The sequence below is a fragment of the Bacillus rossius genome, chromosome 10, assembly GCF_032445375.1.
Source record: "Bacillus rossius redtenbacheri isolate Brsri chromosome 10, Brsri_v3, whole genome shotgun sequence".
Taxonomy (NCBI): Eukaryota; Metazoa; Arthropoda; class Insecta; order Phasmatodea; family Bacillidae; genus Bacillus; species Bacillus rossius.
The window spans coordinates 37,700,629-37,718,776 of record NC_086337.1 but is presented as its reverse complement, the minus strand read 5'-3'; the positions used below and the strand labels follow the sequence as shown (position 1 = coordinate 37,718,776).

The following is an 18,148-nucleotide window of genomic DNA, read 5'->3' as shown; positions in this document are numbered from 1 at the left end:
CACCCCACAGAGCAGTACGGGCATAACTGGACAGTCTCGCAAGCAGGGAACCAGGGGCCTCAAGCCGAGGGACGTCAAATTATTTTAAATTACTACGGAATACACTAAAAGGAAACAAATGTAAGATTACTTTGCCTTTTAAAATGTAAAAATGAAAGTTGTTTTAAATAAATACATACAAAAATTAGGCACTACGGAATATAGATATTTCAATTTTATACTTTCAATTTGTAGCTAGAGACAAGATGCTATATTCTTGTAAAACAGTATCATTTTTGAGTATTATATAGGCCACTTTTTTAAAAATAATATTTGAATGTTTCGAATTTTAAGGCTATAGATTACTCAGAGAAAAATAAAATCAACAAGCTTTTACGTACGTTATGATATGAACACATTACTAGCATTTGAATCATGAAATATACCACTTATTCACAGTGTTTTTATTCTTAAGAAAATGATTATAATTTATTAAAACCTGTTAAGATAAGCTATGAAACATTTGTAAAGGGGATCAAAATTAAAACCCATCACTGGTGTATAGCAGAAGCCACCTTCAAGCAAGAATTATATTAGAGGCCTGACCAATTCAGCATTCAAAACAACAACTTCTTTGTCTACTAGCCCTTGCTTCAAGGACACTGCAAGGTCAGAGTTGATGACCGTTACCGGTAAATTCACACTGGCCTTGGTTTAGAATGCATGTCTTTTTAACTAAAGAAATTAAATTTTTACTCAAGAATTATAAGACTTGCTACTCAAGAAATTTCTGCATCCCTAGTTATCAGTCACGAAACATATTAATTTTCACAATTTTGTTACAAGCTACAAACTAAACACAATGGCATTCATTAAATTTAGGATGTTAAATAATAAAATTCTGTTGATTGGAGTGAGATTTTGTTTTACCTCTGTTTTTATTTCATGAATCAACACCCATTTCGGTGTTATTATTTTACTGATACACATTGCTATATTATTTTGGTTTCATTGTGATGAACCATAAGATCTTGTCTCTAGTTACAACTCGTTTAACCTTAACCGTGTTTCCTCGGGAGAAGCTGTGGACTGTGTTTTCTGTTTAGATCAGCTACATAACTACTTCAGCTGCAACTAGAAAGTATACTTGCCCTCATCCAGATGAGCCCTAGGACTCCAGGAAACGTCCCATTCTTTGTTATTGCAGAGCCCTGGCTGCGGTCAGGTGGGTCAAAGTACTCGTATCTGCACAAAAAAAAATGACATTTAAAGCTATAGCAAGAAGGTAAATATTGAAAATTTTAGTAGTGGTACCTACGTTAACAAAGTAATCTGTTGAATTATAAGGCAGATTACTATCATGATGGTTTAAATCACTTCTACAACATGCATTCACCTAATATATTAAGCAAGATCCCAACGGCCACACTTCTCGATAAGCTTACTGTCATGGCTGCCACAGTAAGTAAAATACTAAAACAAACACACAAAAGTTAACTCATACATATTTTTGTAATATTCAATGCAAAAAAAAAAACATTTTGTCGAACAGTATCAATATCAAATTTAAAAAAAAACTACCATAATTTTTGATAGAATCTCCAAGTCATAAGTCAAACAAAAATTTTTCACTGTCAACATCCTAGGACACATCAAAGTTGTTGACTGTGCCTCTATTCAGAAGACGTTCACGCTTTGGAATTTTTTGTGCACATCTTAGTCAAACTCATAATACTACTTTTTATTCATCGCTGGCCTAAGGACATTCATGGCATATCAAACAAACTATAAAAGTAAAATGTAAGTCAATTAGCTTGAATTCTAAGACTGCCACCAAATGAATATTTTAACATTCACAGGTCACTATTAGTAACTGTACTTAAGTCACTATCAACCGACCTGAAGTTCAGTTTGTCCGCTAACAGTTCTAGGAGCTGGTCATCTCGGCCTCCTTCCACAGACACCATGGTGTCGTTCTCGTATGCGACAAAGTACCAGGGCGGCTTCTGCACAAATGAAACAGGAAGTTGTACCAGTTGAGTAACTGTCTATCTGGTTCTGAGCACAAACCTAACCAGAATTTATATCCAGCTATGCAAAGGGAGTCTTTTCAGCCAGGCGCTGAAACCAAACACGAGGCAAATTTACACTAGAACAGTGGTGGTCTTCCGGGGGATGGGGGGGGGGGAGGGTGCTGGTAGCAAACACCTCCCTCATAACCAAGCTCGCTCTTAAAACTATTAAAAACTGGAGGTTTATAAAAAAAAAATCTACTCCAGTCTGAACCTGCCCTTTAAAGTCAGTTCATTTTTTTTGTCAAAAATTATTATTTAACATTTTTTTAGTGCTACTCTATGTGGGTACAATTTTAAACTTTGAAATCGGGTAAAAACCATAGTTTTAATAATGACTTTTCAAGACATCAGAAATGTGTTAAAATAAAAGATATTATTATTACATATTAAAATTATTACTATTCTCCAAAATTTTGGACTCTTGGTTTAACTGGGAAGTTGTCCACATCATCACCTAAAACCTTCCGTTATAGTACAGCCCTCCCCACACTTTAGAAGCTTGGTCTGCTACTGGCACAGGACCACAAAAAATTCATTTAAAAACGCAGGGAAAAGTAGTTTTCGAATCAGATGTTTATGAAGAGTCTCTCGGAGAGGTTGTGGAGTGTTGACTCACGTTCAGGACAGGCACGAGGAACTCCCTGCCGTGGAAGTTGTTGTAGACGGAGACCGCTGGGGGCAGGACGGGACGCCTGTGCAGCTTGCGGGTGGCTGCCGACCACCAGTTGACGAGCGTGAACTGGCTCCTGCTGCCGGAGGCGGCCTGGTTGTAGTACACCCTGTAACTGTCGCCATCATCCACGCGTCACCGGGCAGCCCCTGCTAAAGAGGCTCATCCGTGGGGCCAGGACAGAGTTCAACATGTTCCAACAAAGCTGGTGTGATTCAACCAATTCTATAAATATTGTTTTCAAACAAATACCACATGTTCATTTTGAAAAGGAGAACTTTGCTATAAGAGAAAAAGTACGTACTAAATTAAAAAGTTATTGTAGGCATGGGAAGTGTTTCTGAGTGTTTATAGTGTGTTTAAATGCTTAAAGCAATATCTGACGATCTGTGCTCCTTATACCCCTTGGAACTGTGCAATTAAAAAAAAATACATTTTCCAGCAACAGTTGGGATTCAGGCCTATTGATCACTCAAATTTCATTTGTTGTTTTGCTAGTACAAAGTGAACTCACACTCCGTCGCGCGGTCGCGTGATGACGACTACCCTCATGGCTTCCAGCAGACCGTCCGTGAACCTGCGCGAAGGTGGCCAGGAGCGCAAGTAGAACATGTACAACACGTTCCGCGTGATGAGATTGTTCTCTCTGATCTGCCGAGGAGAAGACGCGGTTAACTTCACAATGTATTTCTGCCATGGCTCTAGTAACTCAGGCTACACACAACTTAAAAAAAATAAACCCAAAAGCAACACACTGCAGGGGTAAAAATTAAAAATGCTGAAGATGGCAAAAGCCTATATATCTAAATAATTATTATGATGCTCCACAAATTAGTACATATATTGTATTGGATGGTTTTCATTTGACGCTGTTACTTCCACAGAACGTACTGCTTGTTACCTCAAACAATATTTTGAACTTTTGAAAGTACTCAATACCATATTAAATTTTACAAATACTGAGATATCGTGAAAATATTTGGTTGGGTTAAGTAGGCAACATTTAAAATAGGTCATTGTTATTATTATTGCTTACTGCTGCGATTGGCAAGCATTACCCCTACTTTACTCTTGCTATTCCCCTGAACTGACTTACACTCCCTGCCAACACACACTGCCAATCCATGCCACTCTCCTATCGTTCTCACAACCATAGAATTTGGTAATATTCTTACGCTGCTGCTTTTCCATGATAAAATATTTAGAAAATACTTTTTTAATCCCAAATGTGTTACTCTATTTACCCTGAAAACAGCGTTTCTAAATTCCTACTCATTTCTGAAAAATTAAAAGTTTCTAGCCTATGCAGTGACGTGGCCGTCACCACGTTGTGCTTTAATTTTATTCACTTCGCATCTCATAATCAAAGCTTTTTCTGTAACTTAACTTATACTTTGAAAGATAAACATAAATGCTTAAAAAAATACCATAAAATTTTAAATAATTATAAGGAAAATTATAAATACTGCACACAGTGAAAACTTAAATAAAAATTAAAAGAAAATTTAAAAAATATATAAATTTCTTTGAATTTGAGTGCTTCAACTTTATGTCAGCAATTTTTCACAATAGTCCATAGCTTAGCATGTTGAGACACTTTATATCCATCACACTATACAACATGTGCAAATTCATTTTGCAGACCTATTACAACTATATTTGCAAACAAGATGGTTGCCAGAACTTTAAATACCAAGACTGTGCGGGATCCCGAAATTCACTGAAAGTTTCGGGATGGCTAAGGTTTTTTTTAGGGTTATTTATGTGGAGTGTTTTATTTTTATCTACATCTAGCAACATAAATTGAGGGAAAACTAACGCAATAAAAGACCAATTTATCATGGTTATTTAGAGATGTAACTAACAACCTCCTACAAATACAAATATAGGCTAACCACATTTTACCGGGAACACAGTTAAAAAATATTACAACTGTCAGCAAACTGATTAGGCTTTATACTTGTCAGTAAAACAGCACACAACACTGTACCCACCCGGTGGTTAAAAAAAGGTGGCGAAGGAAATTTATATAGTGCCTTTTTCCATTCTGACTGATGCAAGATACATTTTACAATAAAATAATTTGTAATAAGCTTGTCTGGGGCAGAACTACTCAGAATGAAAAATAAATAATTTTTTTGTGTTTGAATACTGTACCAACATCACAAATGTAAAAATTAGTAACTAATAAGAAATGCAACCTCAAACAAAGAATAATTAATAATTTTACCATTCAATTTAGACACTACATTTTGGTACAAACTTCATTCTGAAAATTAGAGTCAATGAATTTAATAAGTGAAAGATTATTTTTTTATATTATGTTGTGCAAAAAAGCTGATTAATTGAATTATTTTAGATTATTTTTGGTGCTTTATAGTGTAAAAATTATCATTTTGGGGTTATACAGTTTACTGATATGCTTTGCGGTTTTATAGCAATTCACCATACAATCTTGTCCCTAGCTATGACATGTTTTACAGGTTGATAATACACAGCGACCATCCAGATACATGCCGGCCCCCACTCCCCTAGTGATGTAACTACAGCCAGCAATGTTTATCTCGACAGTTCGGCCAATATCTTTACCCATGTGGACAAAAGGGTCGCTTCACAGCACAAGAAAACAAACGCCCCTTTTCCCAAGCACACATACACAGTAGTAAGTACATACAATGTCAGGTTTTGCCCGTTTTCCTACACTTTAAATAAAACAAAAAATAATTTAACTAATTTTTTAGTAAATAAGTAAACAATTAGATAAAATAGTTTTATGTTATTACCTATTAGACGTACATTACTTTAAAGTGCAGTTAAAAGATTCTCAATGTAAATTCTATCCAAACCATCCCTCCAAACATTTTATCAGTTTTAAGGAACAGATGAAATGAACTGCAGCCAACTGCCTTAAATTTTCAAATTTGTATTCAAAACTTACAACTTTTAATTTTTAAAAAATTATATTATTTTCCCCAATAGTGTATATGCTAACTATGAAAAAACCCTAAGATGTATGTTTTTTTTAAGTATCAAAGGACATTTAAGGAAATACTTTGATTCTATAGAACTAGTTTGCACCATTAAACTAAATATATTCCAATCCTGTCCAGATATCTCTGGAAAAATTCTTTCCTGCCTGAAAATTTACCGAACTGAAAAAATCCATTTTCGCACAGCCCCACAAATAACCTAAAGTTTAAAAAAAAATATATCTTCATTAATAATTATGAGTAAATTTCTCACCTCCTCAATTAAATCTTCTGCAGTTTCCAAGGAACAAAATATAAGGTTAACAGATTCTTCATGTTTTAAAATGACATCTTTCACAAACCTGTAAAACTATAAGCACAGATTAATAAATAAACCATTTATAAACAACTTTTTGTACATAGTACCAAAATAAAAGTACAACTAAAAATATTGTGACAGTTTTTAATATACAATGCAAGACTACAGTAGTATCAAAAGTAACTCTAACCCACTCTGACTGTACTAAAATCTATTTTATTACAGATCTCATTCCAGCATTATCACAATATGATGATAAATAATGTTAACTCAAAATCTGATACATTCTGAGTTAAAATATTAACATGACGTCGTCCGGGCCTGCGGCCCCTTTGAGCCCGATATGACACCGCCCAACCACCGTTTCAGTTCAAACCTCCCGCTCGTGCGTGCGTGTGTGCGTGTGTGTCTAGCCCGGCAAGAGGGCGCTTAGCTGCAGTGCGCCGCACCCCTAATTTGCTACGTTTTAATATTATTTGTAAACCCTTTTTGTTTTCATTCGTCTTTGCCCCAGTGTTGTGCAATTTACTTGTGTTTTCTTTAATTTAAATAGGTTACCTTAAATAACTATAGACGTTGCCCGGGCGGACCCGAACAGGCACGGACTTGGACGAGGGTAGGAATGCTTTTACATAAATTGTCATTAAATAAGTAAATAGTAACGAACTTTCCATTGTCAGTAATTTTTATATATTTTTAATGTTTATCTGTAATTTACTCAACTTTCGCCGGGGCACGGAATCGTAGAATATAGTAACGGTAATTGTGTTGGCGCGAAGGGCGCCATGTTGCCACCTGCGAGCGATGAGCTCAGCCCAGTCGATCTTCATCACTGACCGAGAGCAGACGCGCCAGCACCCCGGGGACTTCAACCTTTGTTCTGCACTGACCAAGTAATTCTGTCTCGTTAAGTATTTCTGAATCTCTTTCGCTCGTCATCCTCGGGGCAGCTCTCGGTCAGCGGACTGTTTAATTAATTAATTGTCTCAGTCGAGTTTCTTTCATCACCGTGTAATAAGTAAACTTTGCAGCATGGCCACGTGTGTGGACCATGCCTTCACCTAAACCGATTCGTGCCTCAGGCTTTTTTAACCGTGTAATGTGTAACGTGTAACGGGCGTGTAGAGAGACGTGTTAGTGAAATTAAATCTGGAGAATAAATATAAAGTGAGTACTTATTTAATCACGTGGTGAGTGAGTCTAGGAGTGTGGCGTGCCCGACGCCTAGAGCGGGCCAGGTCTGGGTAGCTAGGATAGAAAGGGCTGGTAACTCGTCCCCACTTGGGCTACGTCACGCCCTGAGTGAGAGACTCCGCCGGGTCCACGTGCCCTTCCACGTGGTGGCGCCCGTAGTTAACATCTCGAAATCACCGGCAATGCGCGATCAGCCCTCAAATGGCGCCCAACGTGGGGCGAGTTACATCTTCCGCGAAAACCAGACCTGTACGAGCGTGTGAGATAGGCGGTTGTTACGCGGAGCGCGCGGAACTAAAGTTCGCGCTGGAACTATTGTTCGCGCGGAGCGCATAGCGGGACTCTGGCGCGCCAGCCACGTGATCAGCCAAGCGCACGCTTCCAGGAATCCGCGCACAAACAACGGACTCCGAGCGCAGTAAGTAACACAGTGCTGATGTGTTCGTGAGGACTGTTCGCGTGTAGAGTACCACGTGCGTAGACATGTATCCGTATCCGGACGAGTGTATCGGGTGTTACTTTCCCTGCCCGAGTTGGGACTTGTATGGCAGGACCGCCGCCGGATATGAGTGTGGCTACTGTACGGAGTACCGCATACACGGCGTGACGAAGTGTGGAGCGAGGTCGTGTCCCGGAGGTAGTAGCGAGGGCTACCGCTGCCAGGAATGTGCCGGCCTGTGGCATCGTGGCTGTATCGGCGAGCGTGAATGGACCATACTGCGCAAGTTTTTTACCTTCACGTGCGCACGATGCACTGCCGACCTAGCCACCCAGGCGCAGTACGAGGCAGAGACGCCGAAAAAGACGCCGCTCACGTCGACGCCAACGCCGCTCACGCCGACGACGCCAACCACACCGAAAAAGACGCCGCTCACGCCGACGCCAACCACGCCGAAAAAGACGCCACTCACGCCGACGCCAACCACGCCGGAAAAGACGCCACTCACGCCGACGCCAACCACGCCGAAAAAGACGCCGCTCACTCCGACGCCGACGACGCCTCTCACGCCGAAGCCAACCACGCCGAAAACGCCGACACAGCACGTGCCAGGGACGCCGCCCGTTGCCGGAACGTCACCGCAGCACCAAGCCGACTCCTCACGCACGACGCCGACACCAGCACCACGAAGGTACGTCCTGACGCCACCCGCACCGTCACGTGTTACGCTACCGACGCCTACCGCCCTGACAAAGACGCCAGTCGTCCCGACGCCGACGCCCGCCGTGCCGACGCTCATCGACTTGACGTCTCCCGACACAAGTCCGATCCCGCCGCCGCCTGCCACACTGCGTTTCGTCGACCCGACGCCACTTATCCCGACGCCGACGCTCGCCGTCCCGACGCCGACAATTCCGCTTCCGCCACCTCCTGTCCTGGAGCCGCCAACCTCGGCACCTCTCGTCGACCTGACGTCTCCCGACGCTGGTCCTAACGCATCATCGCCAGCAAGACCTCGTTTCGCCGACCTGACGCCACTCATCCCGACTATGATGACGCCTGACTCGCCGAAGCCAACCGAGCGACGCCCGACAACGACCGTCCCGCCGCAGTCTGATACGCCGTCCAGCACCCGCCTCGTGTCGGAGACACCTCCCGACGCCGGAATGACCTCGCCACCGCACCGAACCGCCGTCCCGACGCCACCAAGGTCATTTCCGGCGAAACCCGCATCGTCTCCGCCACACGACTCGCCACGGACGCCACCAGACTCGACGCCGACGCTTCGTGTCACCTTGTCGCCACCACCTGGCTTCGACGTCATCCGGCCGTCGTCACCGCTACCAAAGTGCGCAGTCGCAAACAGGACGCTTTGCGACACGATGTCCAGGGCCATGACGCCGAGACCCCTGAGCGCCGCCCCGCCGCCTGGATTTGCTCCTCTGTGCCCGCCTGGCTTCGAGGCACAGACGGATGAACCGGACCGAAAGAGACGGACGCGCGCGACGCCGACGCTGACGCCGCCTACATGCCCACCTGACACGACGCCAGAATCGACCGAGGCGCCACGACGCCCGATTCCGACGCCGATCGCCGCAGTACCGGAACACCGGTCAAGTGCCCTGCCGCACGAGACGCCACCCAAATGTCGCAAGTTGGCAACATTGGGACGCCGCACCGTGAAGAGTCGCCTGAGCTCCCTACATCCGCCTGTCGCGATGCAGGTCGACGCCACGACGCCGGGACGCCCGACCGTCCCACCGCCGAACGTGACCGTCACCCGGACTTCGACACCTGTCACCCGTCTGTCACGACGGGCCGCGAAGCGCCCGCCTGTCGGCGAGGCTGAGCCGGGTCGTGCCGAGCGCCGCCCGCGCTTGCTGCCCGCCTGCCACGAGCCGCCTGACCTTGGCCGCCGCCGGCCCTGCCGGCCGGCGCCCTGGCCACCGCCGCGCTGTCACACGCAGCAGCCGCAGCTGACGCAGATTTGGGGCTCGGGACAACTGGTGGGTCACCACCCACAAGGTTAGTTAGCCAGCGCCCATTCTGTCCGTGTGTATCGTCCCCCATAGTGTAAACATTGCTCAACTGTCATTTTGTAAACATTGCTCGCCGCCGTCATGTAAACATTGCTCGCCCTTCCATCGTGTAAACATTGCTTGTCCGTCCGCCATGTCAACATTGCCACCTGTCCGCACAAATGTAAACATCAACATTGCCACGTGGGAGTGCGCGACGTAAACAGTACAGGCAACGCCCCCCAACCATCTGTCAAACGGCGCTGTCATATCGGCCTACTTTCGGAGGGGGCAATTGACGTCGTCCGGGCCTGCGGCCCCTTTGAGCCCGATATGACACCGCCCAACCACCGTTTCAGTTCAAACCTCCCGCTCGTGCGTGCGTGTGTGCGTGTGTGTCTAGCCCGGCAAGAGGGCGCTTAGCTGCAGTGCGCCGCACCCCTAATTTGCTACGTTTTAATATTATTTGTAAACCCTTTTTGTTTTCATTCGTCTTTGCCCCAGTGTTGTGCAATTTACTTGTGTTTTCTTTAATTTAAATAGGTTACCTTAAATAACTATAGACGTTGCCCGGGCGGACCCGAACAGGCACGGACTTGGACGAGGGTAGGAATGCTTTTACATAAATTGTCATTAAATAAGTAAATAGTAACGAACTTTCCATTGTCAGTAATTTTTATATATTTTTAATGTTTATCTGTAATTTACTCAACTTTCGCCGGGGCACGGAATCGTAGAATATAGTAACGGTAATTGTGTTGGCGCGAAGGGCGCCATGTTGCCACCTGCGAGCGATGAGCTCAGCCCAGTCGATCTTCATCACTGACCGAGAGCAGACGCGCCAGCACCCCGGGGACTTCAACCTTTGTTCTGCACTGACCAAGTAATTCTGTCTCGTTAAGTATTTCTGAATCTCTTTCGCTCGTCATCCTCGGGGCAGCTCTCGGTCAGCGGACTGTTTAATTAATTAATTGTCTCAGTCGAGTTTCTTTCATCACCGTGTAATAAGTAAACTTTGCAGCATGGCCACGTGTGTGGACCATGCCTTCACCTAAACCGATTCGTGCCTCAGGCTTTTTTAACCGTGTAATGTGTAACGTGTAACGGGCGTGTAGAGAGACGTGTTAGTGAAATTAAATCTGGAGAATAAATATAAAGTGAGTACTTATTTAATCACGTGGTGAGTGAGTCTAGGAGTGTGGCGTGCCCGACGCCTAGAGCGGGCCAGGTCTGGGTAGCTAGGATAGAAGGGGCTGGTAACTCGTCCCCACTTGGGCTACGTCACGCCCTGAGTGAGAGACTCCGCCGGGTCCACGTGCCCTTCCACGTGGTGGCGCCCGTAGTTAACATCTCGAAATCACCGGCAATGCGCGATCAGCCCTCAAACAAATGCAAATACTTTAATATACCAAAAGAAACACATATGTAGGCACCATATTAACACTATTAGCTTATTTTTAATATATGTGGTATTTGAATAATTTTTACATTTAATTATAATTTTCAATAGATGTGCAAATAAAACATAGAAGACAATAGTACAACAATAAAAAAACTATTACAAAGACAAAACATTGATAATAATGTAATCACTGACTAGGTTGTACAGTCTGTCTCATTTAACTCTCAAAAGTAGTTCCAACGGTACATAATATGTATTCTTCTGCCAAAGTTGTTCAGTCAACAGAACAGTGTGTGTAAACAAGTGGATGTGATTTTTAGCGTTAGTGTTCCTAATCATCATGTAATGCTTTGCAAGTCACAGTTTGGGAACGAGTGCTGCTAATACTACATTCAAGAACTGTTAAATTTGAGACAAGTTATGTGAAACACTACAGTAATTATGTTGTTCAGTTGTTTTTTTTCCCTTTCAGATAAAACCAGGAGAAGGAAATTGTTGTACGAAACAGTGAAAGTGAGTTTTTTTTAGACGAGTTTTTTTTTCTTTCAGTAGTTTCAAATTTCTTAGTGAGATCAAACAATCACTCTCAGCATTCCTGACTATGGTAGATTACTTTTATTTATGAACAAAGACTTGTGTATCAACGTCAATCTTAATTTGGTCAGTTTCTTAATATGTAATTGTAAAACAACACTTCCATTTGACTTGAGTGAATAAAATTTTTGGGTTTTAAAATTGAAAAGTGTAGTTAAGACATTACCTTTTTTGTATTTAAGATTTTTAGACATTTGCAGTGTAGTGTTATTGAATGACTGGTAGTTTGAAAATATTCTCATGTGGTGACTAGCAAGAAATATAAGCCAGAAATGAATAAGGACCAAAATTTACAGTGGTTGACTGTAATTCTAAACTTAATTAATGAAAATATTTTTCTGGTTTCCTAGACTGATACTGAAAATTATAAATTTAGTAATAATAGTTTAATTTAGCTAAGGAACTTAAATAATTTGGTTAATATTTTGAGTCAAAATTGATAAAACTGTGTACTGAATTCAAACACAACTTATGTCCTATTCACTATTATTTTAAAATTATTAACTATGAAACTCATAATGTATGAACATGTCAATACGCTTGGCAAAACAAAAGTGTGTAGTATTTTTACAGTGAAAGTCATAACCTTTCATTTTCAATATTACTTCTTTAAAGTAAAACTATTGAATAAATCAAATTTGTGCTCCTTTTGACTTTTTAATATTTCAAAAACTTTTTATGTTATTCTAGAGGGATTAAGGGACCACATTTAGTCAGGTTGTATCTGTATTAGCGAGTTGGAATAAGAAGTGCGATGTTCGCTGGTGCTTTTAGTGCGCAGTCTTCTTGTCCTACACGTGACAACTATGAGATCTTAATGGAAACCATTACATTAAATGGCAGAGAAATGAAGATAAAGATGTAATGCAAGTGCCCTTGAGTGCTTTAAAAAATCTGTACCGGGCATTTCATGTTTAAAATATATTTTGGAAACACATGTGTTAGCCATTTTCGCTCTCCTAAAAATACAGTTTAAAAACTAAATATGGAACCATTTTGGTTTTTCAAATATTTTGCTACAGCTTGACTCGATGTGGTATAGAACCTTGTTTCAGGCTTTTTTCAAGTCGTTAAATAGTAATTATTGAAGCTGCAGTCGCCCACATGAAATCATCACTTATTTCCTCTCAATGGATACCTACTGAAGCCTGTTAAGGCCCCCGCCTACACGGTGTGTATATGAATGGGGTCTGTCTACGAAAAGCATTTAAAAATGTGCTAAGGGCAGACGAGTAGTTATGTATTCTTATTTCATTTTGAAACTGTATTTTTAGGAAATTAAAACTGGCTCAAACATTAGTTTTCAGAGTAATTTTTAAACATGAAATGCTTAGAACAGATTCTTTAAGGCATTCAAGGGAAATGTTACACCTTTATTTTAATTTCTCTGCCACATAATGTTATGAATACCGCTCAAATACCATAGTTTCCCTATTAATAAGCACAATGAGAAGACTGCACGCTAGTCCACAGCCTTTCGAGACGACGCCAGCGAGCATAGCACCTATCATCCCGCCTCACCAACACAGATATACCCCTGACTAGACAGGCACCTTAATGTGTGCCAGATTGTGCCTAGTGCATTTTGTACTGACCTAGAACAGTTATTAAATTCTAGGCCTCGGTAACATCTTACAACCTGCATGCCAATGGGGCTAGATGCGAGACGGCTAACAACAACTAGCCAATCCAGCCAGGAGGCAGCTTTCTATGGGAATCAAACATGTATGTCCCAGAGGCAGAAAAGCAGCGCGTGTTTCAAACTCACCGTCTCGTTGTGGCGCTCCTGCTGAATGATGTTGTAACTGCGGGTGACGATGCTGAAGTTATGCAGGCGTCTGCTCAGCAGTCCCGGGAACTGTGTATCTGGTGTGGAAAACCAATATTGTATTGGGGCAACTATGGTATACATGTAGTCATTTGGCTCTTCATAAACAGTAACTGATGCAATCAATCTATTAGTAATAAATGCATAAAAGAAGCACATATGAAAAAAAAATTTTCTAAAACTGGCTGAGTTAGTTTATGGAATGCGAATGCTCTAACAAGGAAAGATAAAAACAACCCACAACACATGAAGCTAAAAAAAGTTTACATTTTTTAATAGCGAAAAAAAAAATCTTTTGAAATAAATATGTCTATTTACTACATGTTACTAAAATTGTTTGATTACTCCTTAAAAATGCCTTTCAATTTTCATATTATCTAATGCATCTATGTCATATTCAATAAAATGAATAATCAACAAACTGATGGTACGAAAAGCCTTTAAAATCTATATTTTTTTGCATGTGAAACTGCAGTAATAGGCCTGATAAGAGAATTAATGAAACTACTTATTTTAAACATACATGGAATGTGAATCTCCTAAACTGCTCAGGGCAGTTTTCTCAAGACATTGAGCTCACCGACATGTTCGTCACAGACAATGGTCACATGCCCTGTTGGCAGCCAGATGAAAATATCCAGCAACGCCGAGAACATCTCCAACTCCAGGGGTGACGTCTCGCTGGCGCAAACGTCCGGTTGGAAGAGAGCCCGTGCTGAAAGCACAATCATTTAAACTGAAAAAGGTTTTCAATAAATTCTGGCATAGGTGTTTGAAAGGGAAATGCAATGCCATAGACCAGTGACGGGCCAACTGGCGGCCCGCAAGACATCTCGCATGGCCGCTTAAAAAAATCTGTCAGTAAAATATCATAAGGTATACCTTCGTGAATTAGCCATCTTTGTTAGCATACATGAATAATAAGTAGGACAAGATTATAGGGTGAATTGCAATACACCGCATAACACCGGAGTGCAAGTTAATATACCATAACAGCACCAAAATGTAAGTTATATCACAAAATTAAGCAGCATTTCACCAATACTTAATTCAAACCACAAAAAAAAAGTAATCTTTTAATGTTTGAAATTCAAGGAATGATATTATTTCCAGACAAGAATTGTACCAAAGTGCATAGATCAGAAAAATTAATTAAATTTGTTTTATTGTGCATCTTTTATTGAATCATTTTCAAACCATAAATGTATGCCCATTTATTTTAATTTTTCTGACTGTATCTGTTATAGACCAATTTATTACAAATTATTTTATTGTAAAAATGCAGCATACAAATACACTATTTTGGTAGAGTCAGTATTCCAAAACAATATTTATAAAAATAAAAAATAAACACACTCTTGTGTGTAATAATAAGTTGTCCGGAGACATTGTTATGAAAGGCAATGATATTCTCACAGAATTACACAAAAATATTATTTAGAATCTATATAGAGATAAGTTGGCCATCAGTGCCCTAGACAGATATATGTGAATGCTTCACTTCAAGATACACCATTCAAGTTTTGCATGATCATAGGCAATACTGTTACCACCCTAACATTTAAGAGACCAGTAATCAGTTTGTGTCAGTTCACAATAAACTAACTACATACCTGCATCTTCTAAAGGACACAGAATTTCCTATGATAGTTGTCACAGTTCAACCACTAGCAGCTAGGTACCATTGTTTTATCAAAAAAATATTTGCACATTTATAAAATCTTATTTAAGTCTTCAACATGGAATTGAAAGCAACTTCAAAAAAAAAACTTAAAACTCTTGAGCTAACAATTTTCTTTGGCTTGATTTATGATATACTTATTAATAGCGTTGAGTAATCAATCTTAATATATATCACAATATTCTGTTTCCAAAAACTCAATTCGAACCGTTAAATAAAATTTTTTGCCAATTCTTGACAAGAGTTTATTTGTGAAGTCAGGTTTAAATTTCCTGCTACACATTATCGAGAACCATTGTACAGTGTTAACCCACTGCCTAACAGTTCACCTGCAATCTCTGACAAAATGTTTAAAATTCCAAACAAGGACCTAGTTCATAATTTACAGCATGCCCAAAATAAACATAAAGTAGCACTTAACAACTGAAACACAGAGAATGAAGTAAATCAATTTCTACCTCCAAACCAGAATACTGCAAAGAATATACAAATGTATGCATGGTGATACATTACTACAACAGTACATCTGCTTCCCTTCTGCCACGGATTTTTCCACAATCCAAGTTTTTTTTGACCGACCTTTCCACCTGTCTCAGCACGTCAGAATTACTCATAAAAAATTCACACCATCGCGGCTAAGTTCGGCATGGCATTTTTGTTTCATGGGCATGTCAACACACCACGAGCTGTTATACACAACTTCTAAATGGAAATGGTATTTTTAGACACATCACATTACAAATGATCATAAAATAGTCTACAAAACACATTTACTTCATGAACATTAGTATAAATAAACATACATATTATTGTTACCTACAATGCTACCACTGTAAAAAAAAACTATTTAAAATCAAAAATAACTTATAACCAAGCAAATTTATTTGGTGGATTATTATTATTACCTACAGGGATATGCACGGAAAGTGCCAAAGCTTAAACTAAAATGTACATAAAAAAAACATATTTACACCATTCAGATAGTTTTTTAGGTTTGAATATCAACCAGATACATAAGCTTGAAAACAATATAAATAGGGAATTAGTGTAATTAACCAGCTAATGACAGGATCTCAAACATTTCTTGACAAGTTATTCTAGTGGCTAAAAACTACCTTTAGTCGCCTATTTCAGTACTGGAAAATTTCAACTACAGTAGAACCCTGTTATAAAGTTTCTCAAGGGGCAGAACAACATTATAAGCAGGAAATATCCATTTAACACTATTCAGTGTGTAACTTTTTAACCCTGGACTCAAAACTAAAATATTGTAGAACTATGTACATACATGTCAAAACACACCAGAATGGCAAGTAAAGGAAGGATTTGTTATTTTGTTTTCTAAGATGAAGGTGCCAAGAGACATGTAACTGCAAACATATGTACCTTTGATATACAGAATAAACACAAGTTTTCCAAGTGAATTTTGTAAAACGCTATAAGCAGGAAATGCACCATTCATGAAAAAATATACACAGGATATACATACATTGTTCTTATGGGGGAAATGTTGGTACTTAAAAAAAATATGATGTTATAGGCAGAAAAACATATAAGCAGGAACTGTAGGTAGTTTGCTTATAAATTATGATAAAGTACGTATTTAGTTAGTATCAATTAGAAAATTAAACATGATTTACCTACCTCTACAGAGCACTGGTTCTGCTGCGAAAAAATAAACATGTATTCATAAAGCAAAAAATAGCACGGAACACAGCTTTCTGTAGATAGAACAAGAAGATCACAAAAAAAATGTTATGCTAAATACTAGTTTCATTATTGTAATTACAGACAAAACATCACAGTAACAAACTGAATTTGAATTACCATATGTTCCACACTTCTCTTAACATTGTTTATGATACCTACATTCAATACACTCAGTAAGCTTGTGAAAAATTTCATATAATTCATACCAATTACCCATGACAGTATTCCATGAATTGAATAGGCCTGGTTTCCAGGGATGTATGTGTTACTACACTTACTACACTTACTACACTTACTACACTTCGCCACTTTTAACAAAGAACCTGACAACTCCAAAATAGGTGTTGGTTGGACAAACATAAACAAATTTGTGAACATGTCAAACAGAACTGACATTTCTACAGTTAATAAAAAAAATGGATGAAAATGAAAATGCATAGTCATTACATTCTGATAAAGGTACGTTTTGGGACTGATGCATCTCATCTTAACATCTATGACCTGTATTACATTGATGATGAAGGGACAAATGACAAAAGCTAATGCACAAATATTGAAGGACTAAGTTATCATACAATGTTAACAGGTGCTACAAGTATTGTAGCAAGACTAGTGGAGAAAATCTATGCCTACTGCAAAAAAAAATTTCTGGATGGTTTTAACTCCTGGGTAAAGAACTGCAACAGAGCTTCAGACACACCACGCAGTCTTCACAATCTTCCTGAGAACCATGAATTCAAACAAAACCTTCCGTGTATAACATGATGACAGCAATGGTTAAGCAAGCATCTTGAGCTCTTCGTAAACAAATTTGGGGGACAATAAGACCACATTATATCACAGGTGGTAACGATTACAGATAACATTTTACAATTTGGCTCCCCTCGAAACACTTTTATTTTTTTTATCCTCGTACTTCACTGCACTTTAGTTGGTATGACACACCCTGGAAGCCATCTAGCCAATGGTAAACACGTGGTGCTTTAGTATGCAAATTTCATGCGGCTCAAAACAAAGATGGCTTGTTATAACACATGCTTCAGCAAAAAAATATATATATACCATTCCTTGCACGTAAGTAGAACAGTGCAGTCTAGCCAGATGGTCGATAGAACAATGAAATGGTCCCCAATCAATAATTATGTATTTTGGTTAATGTGGTTAATATGCAAATACATGTGGTATGCACGAACGTACATGTCCGTGATTGTTTACTTTGAAACAGAATTAAGACTTACCTATATGAATGTGGTTTTAACAGCTGAGTAGC

At 40.1% G+C, this 18,148-nt stretch overlaps 1 protein-coding gene across 3 annotated transcripts in view; it reads right to left on the bottom strand.

Moving 5' to 3' along the window:
• LOC134535974 (ionotropic receptor 40a) overlaps nt 1-18,136 on the bottom strand; it is a 36,192-nt gene extending 18,056 nt beyond the window's left edge. For all 3 annotated transcript variants that reach the window (XM_063375439.1, XM_063375440.1, XM_063375441.1), the window contains exons 1-7: nt 14,068-18,136; nt 13,428-13,525; nt 5,968-6,063; nt 3,239-3,375; nt 2,671-2,839; nt 1,879-1,985; nt 1,131-1,224 (exon numbers count right to left, since the gene is read on the bottom strand). In XM_063375439.1, coding sequence (XP_063231509.1) covers nt 1,131-1,224; nt 1,879-1,985; nt 2,671-2,839; nt 3,239-3,375; nt 5,968-6,063; nt 13,428-13,525; nt 14,068-14,218 — 852 coding nt within the window. In that variant the 5' untranslated portion in view covers nt 14,219-18,136. The remainder of the gene's footprint in view (nt 1-1,130; nt 1,225-1,878; nt 1,986-2,670; nt 2,840-3,238; nt 3,376-5,967; nt 6,064-13,427; nt 13,526-14,067) is intronic.
• Nucleotides 18,137-18,148: the final 12 nt, after the last annotated feature.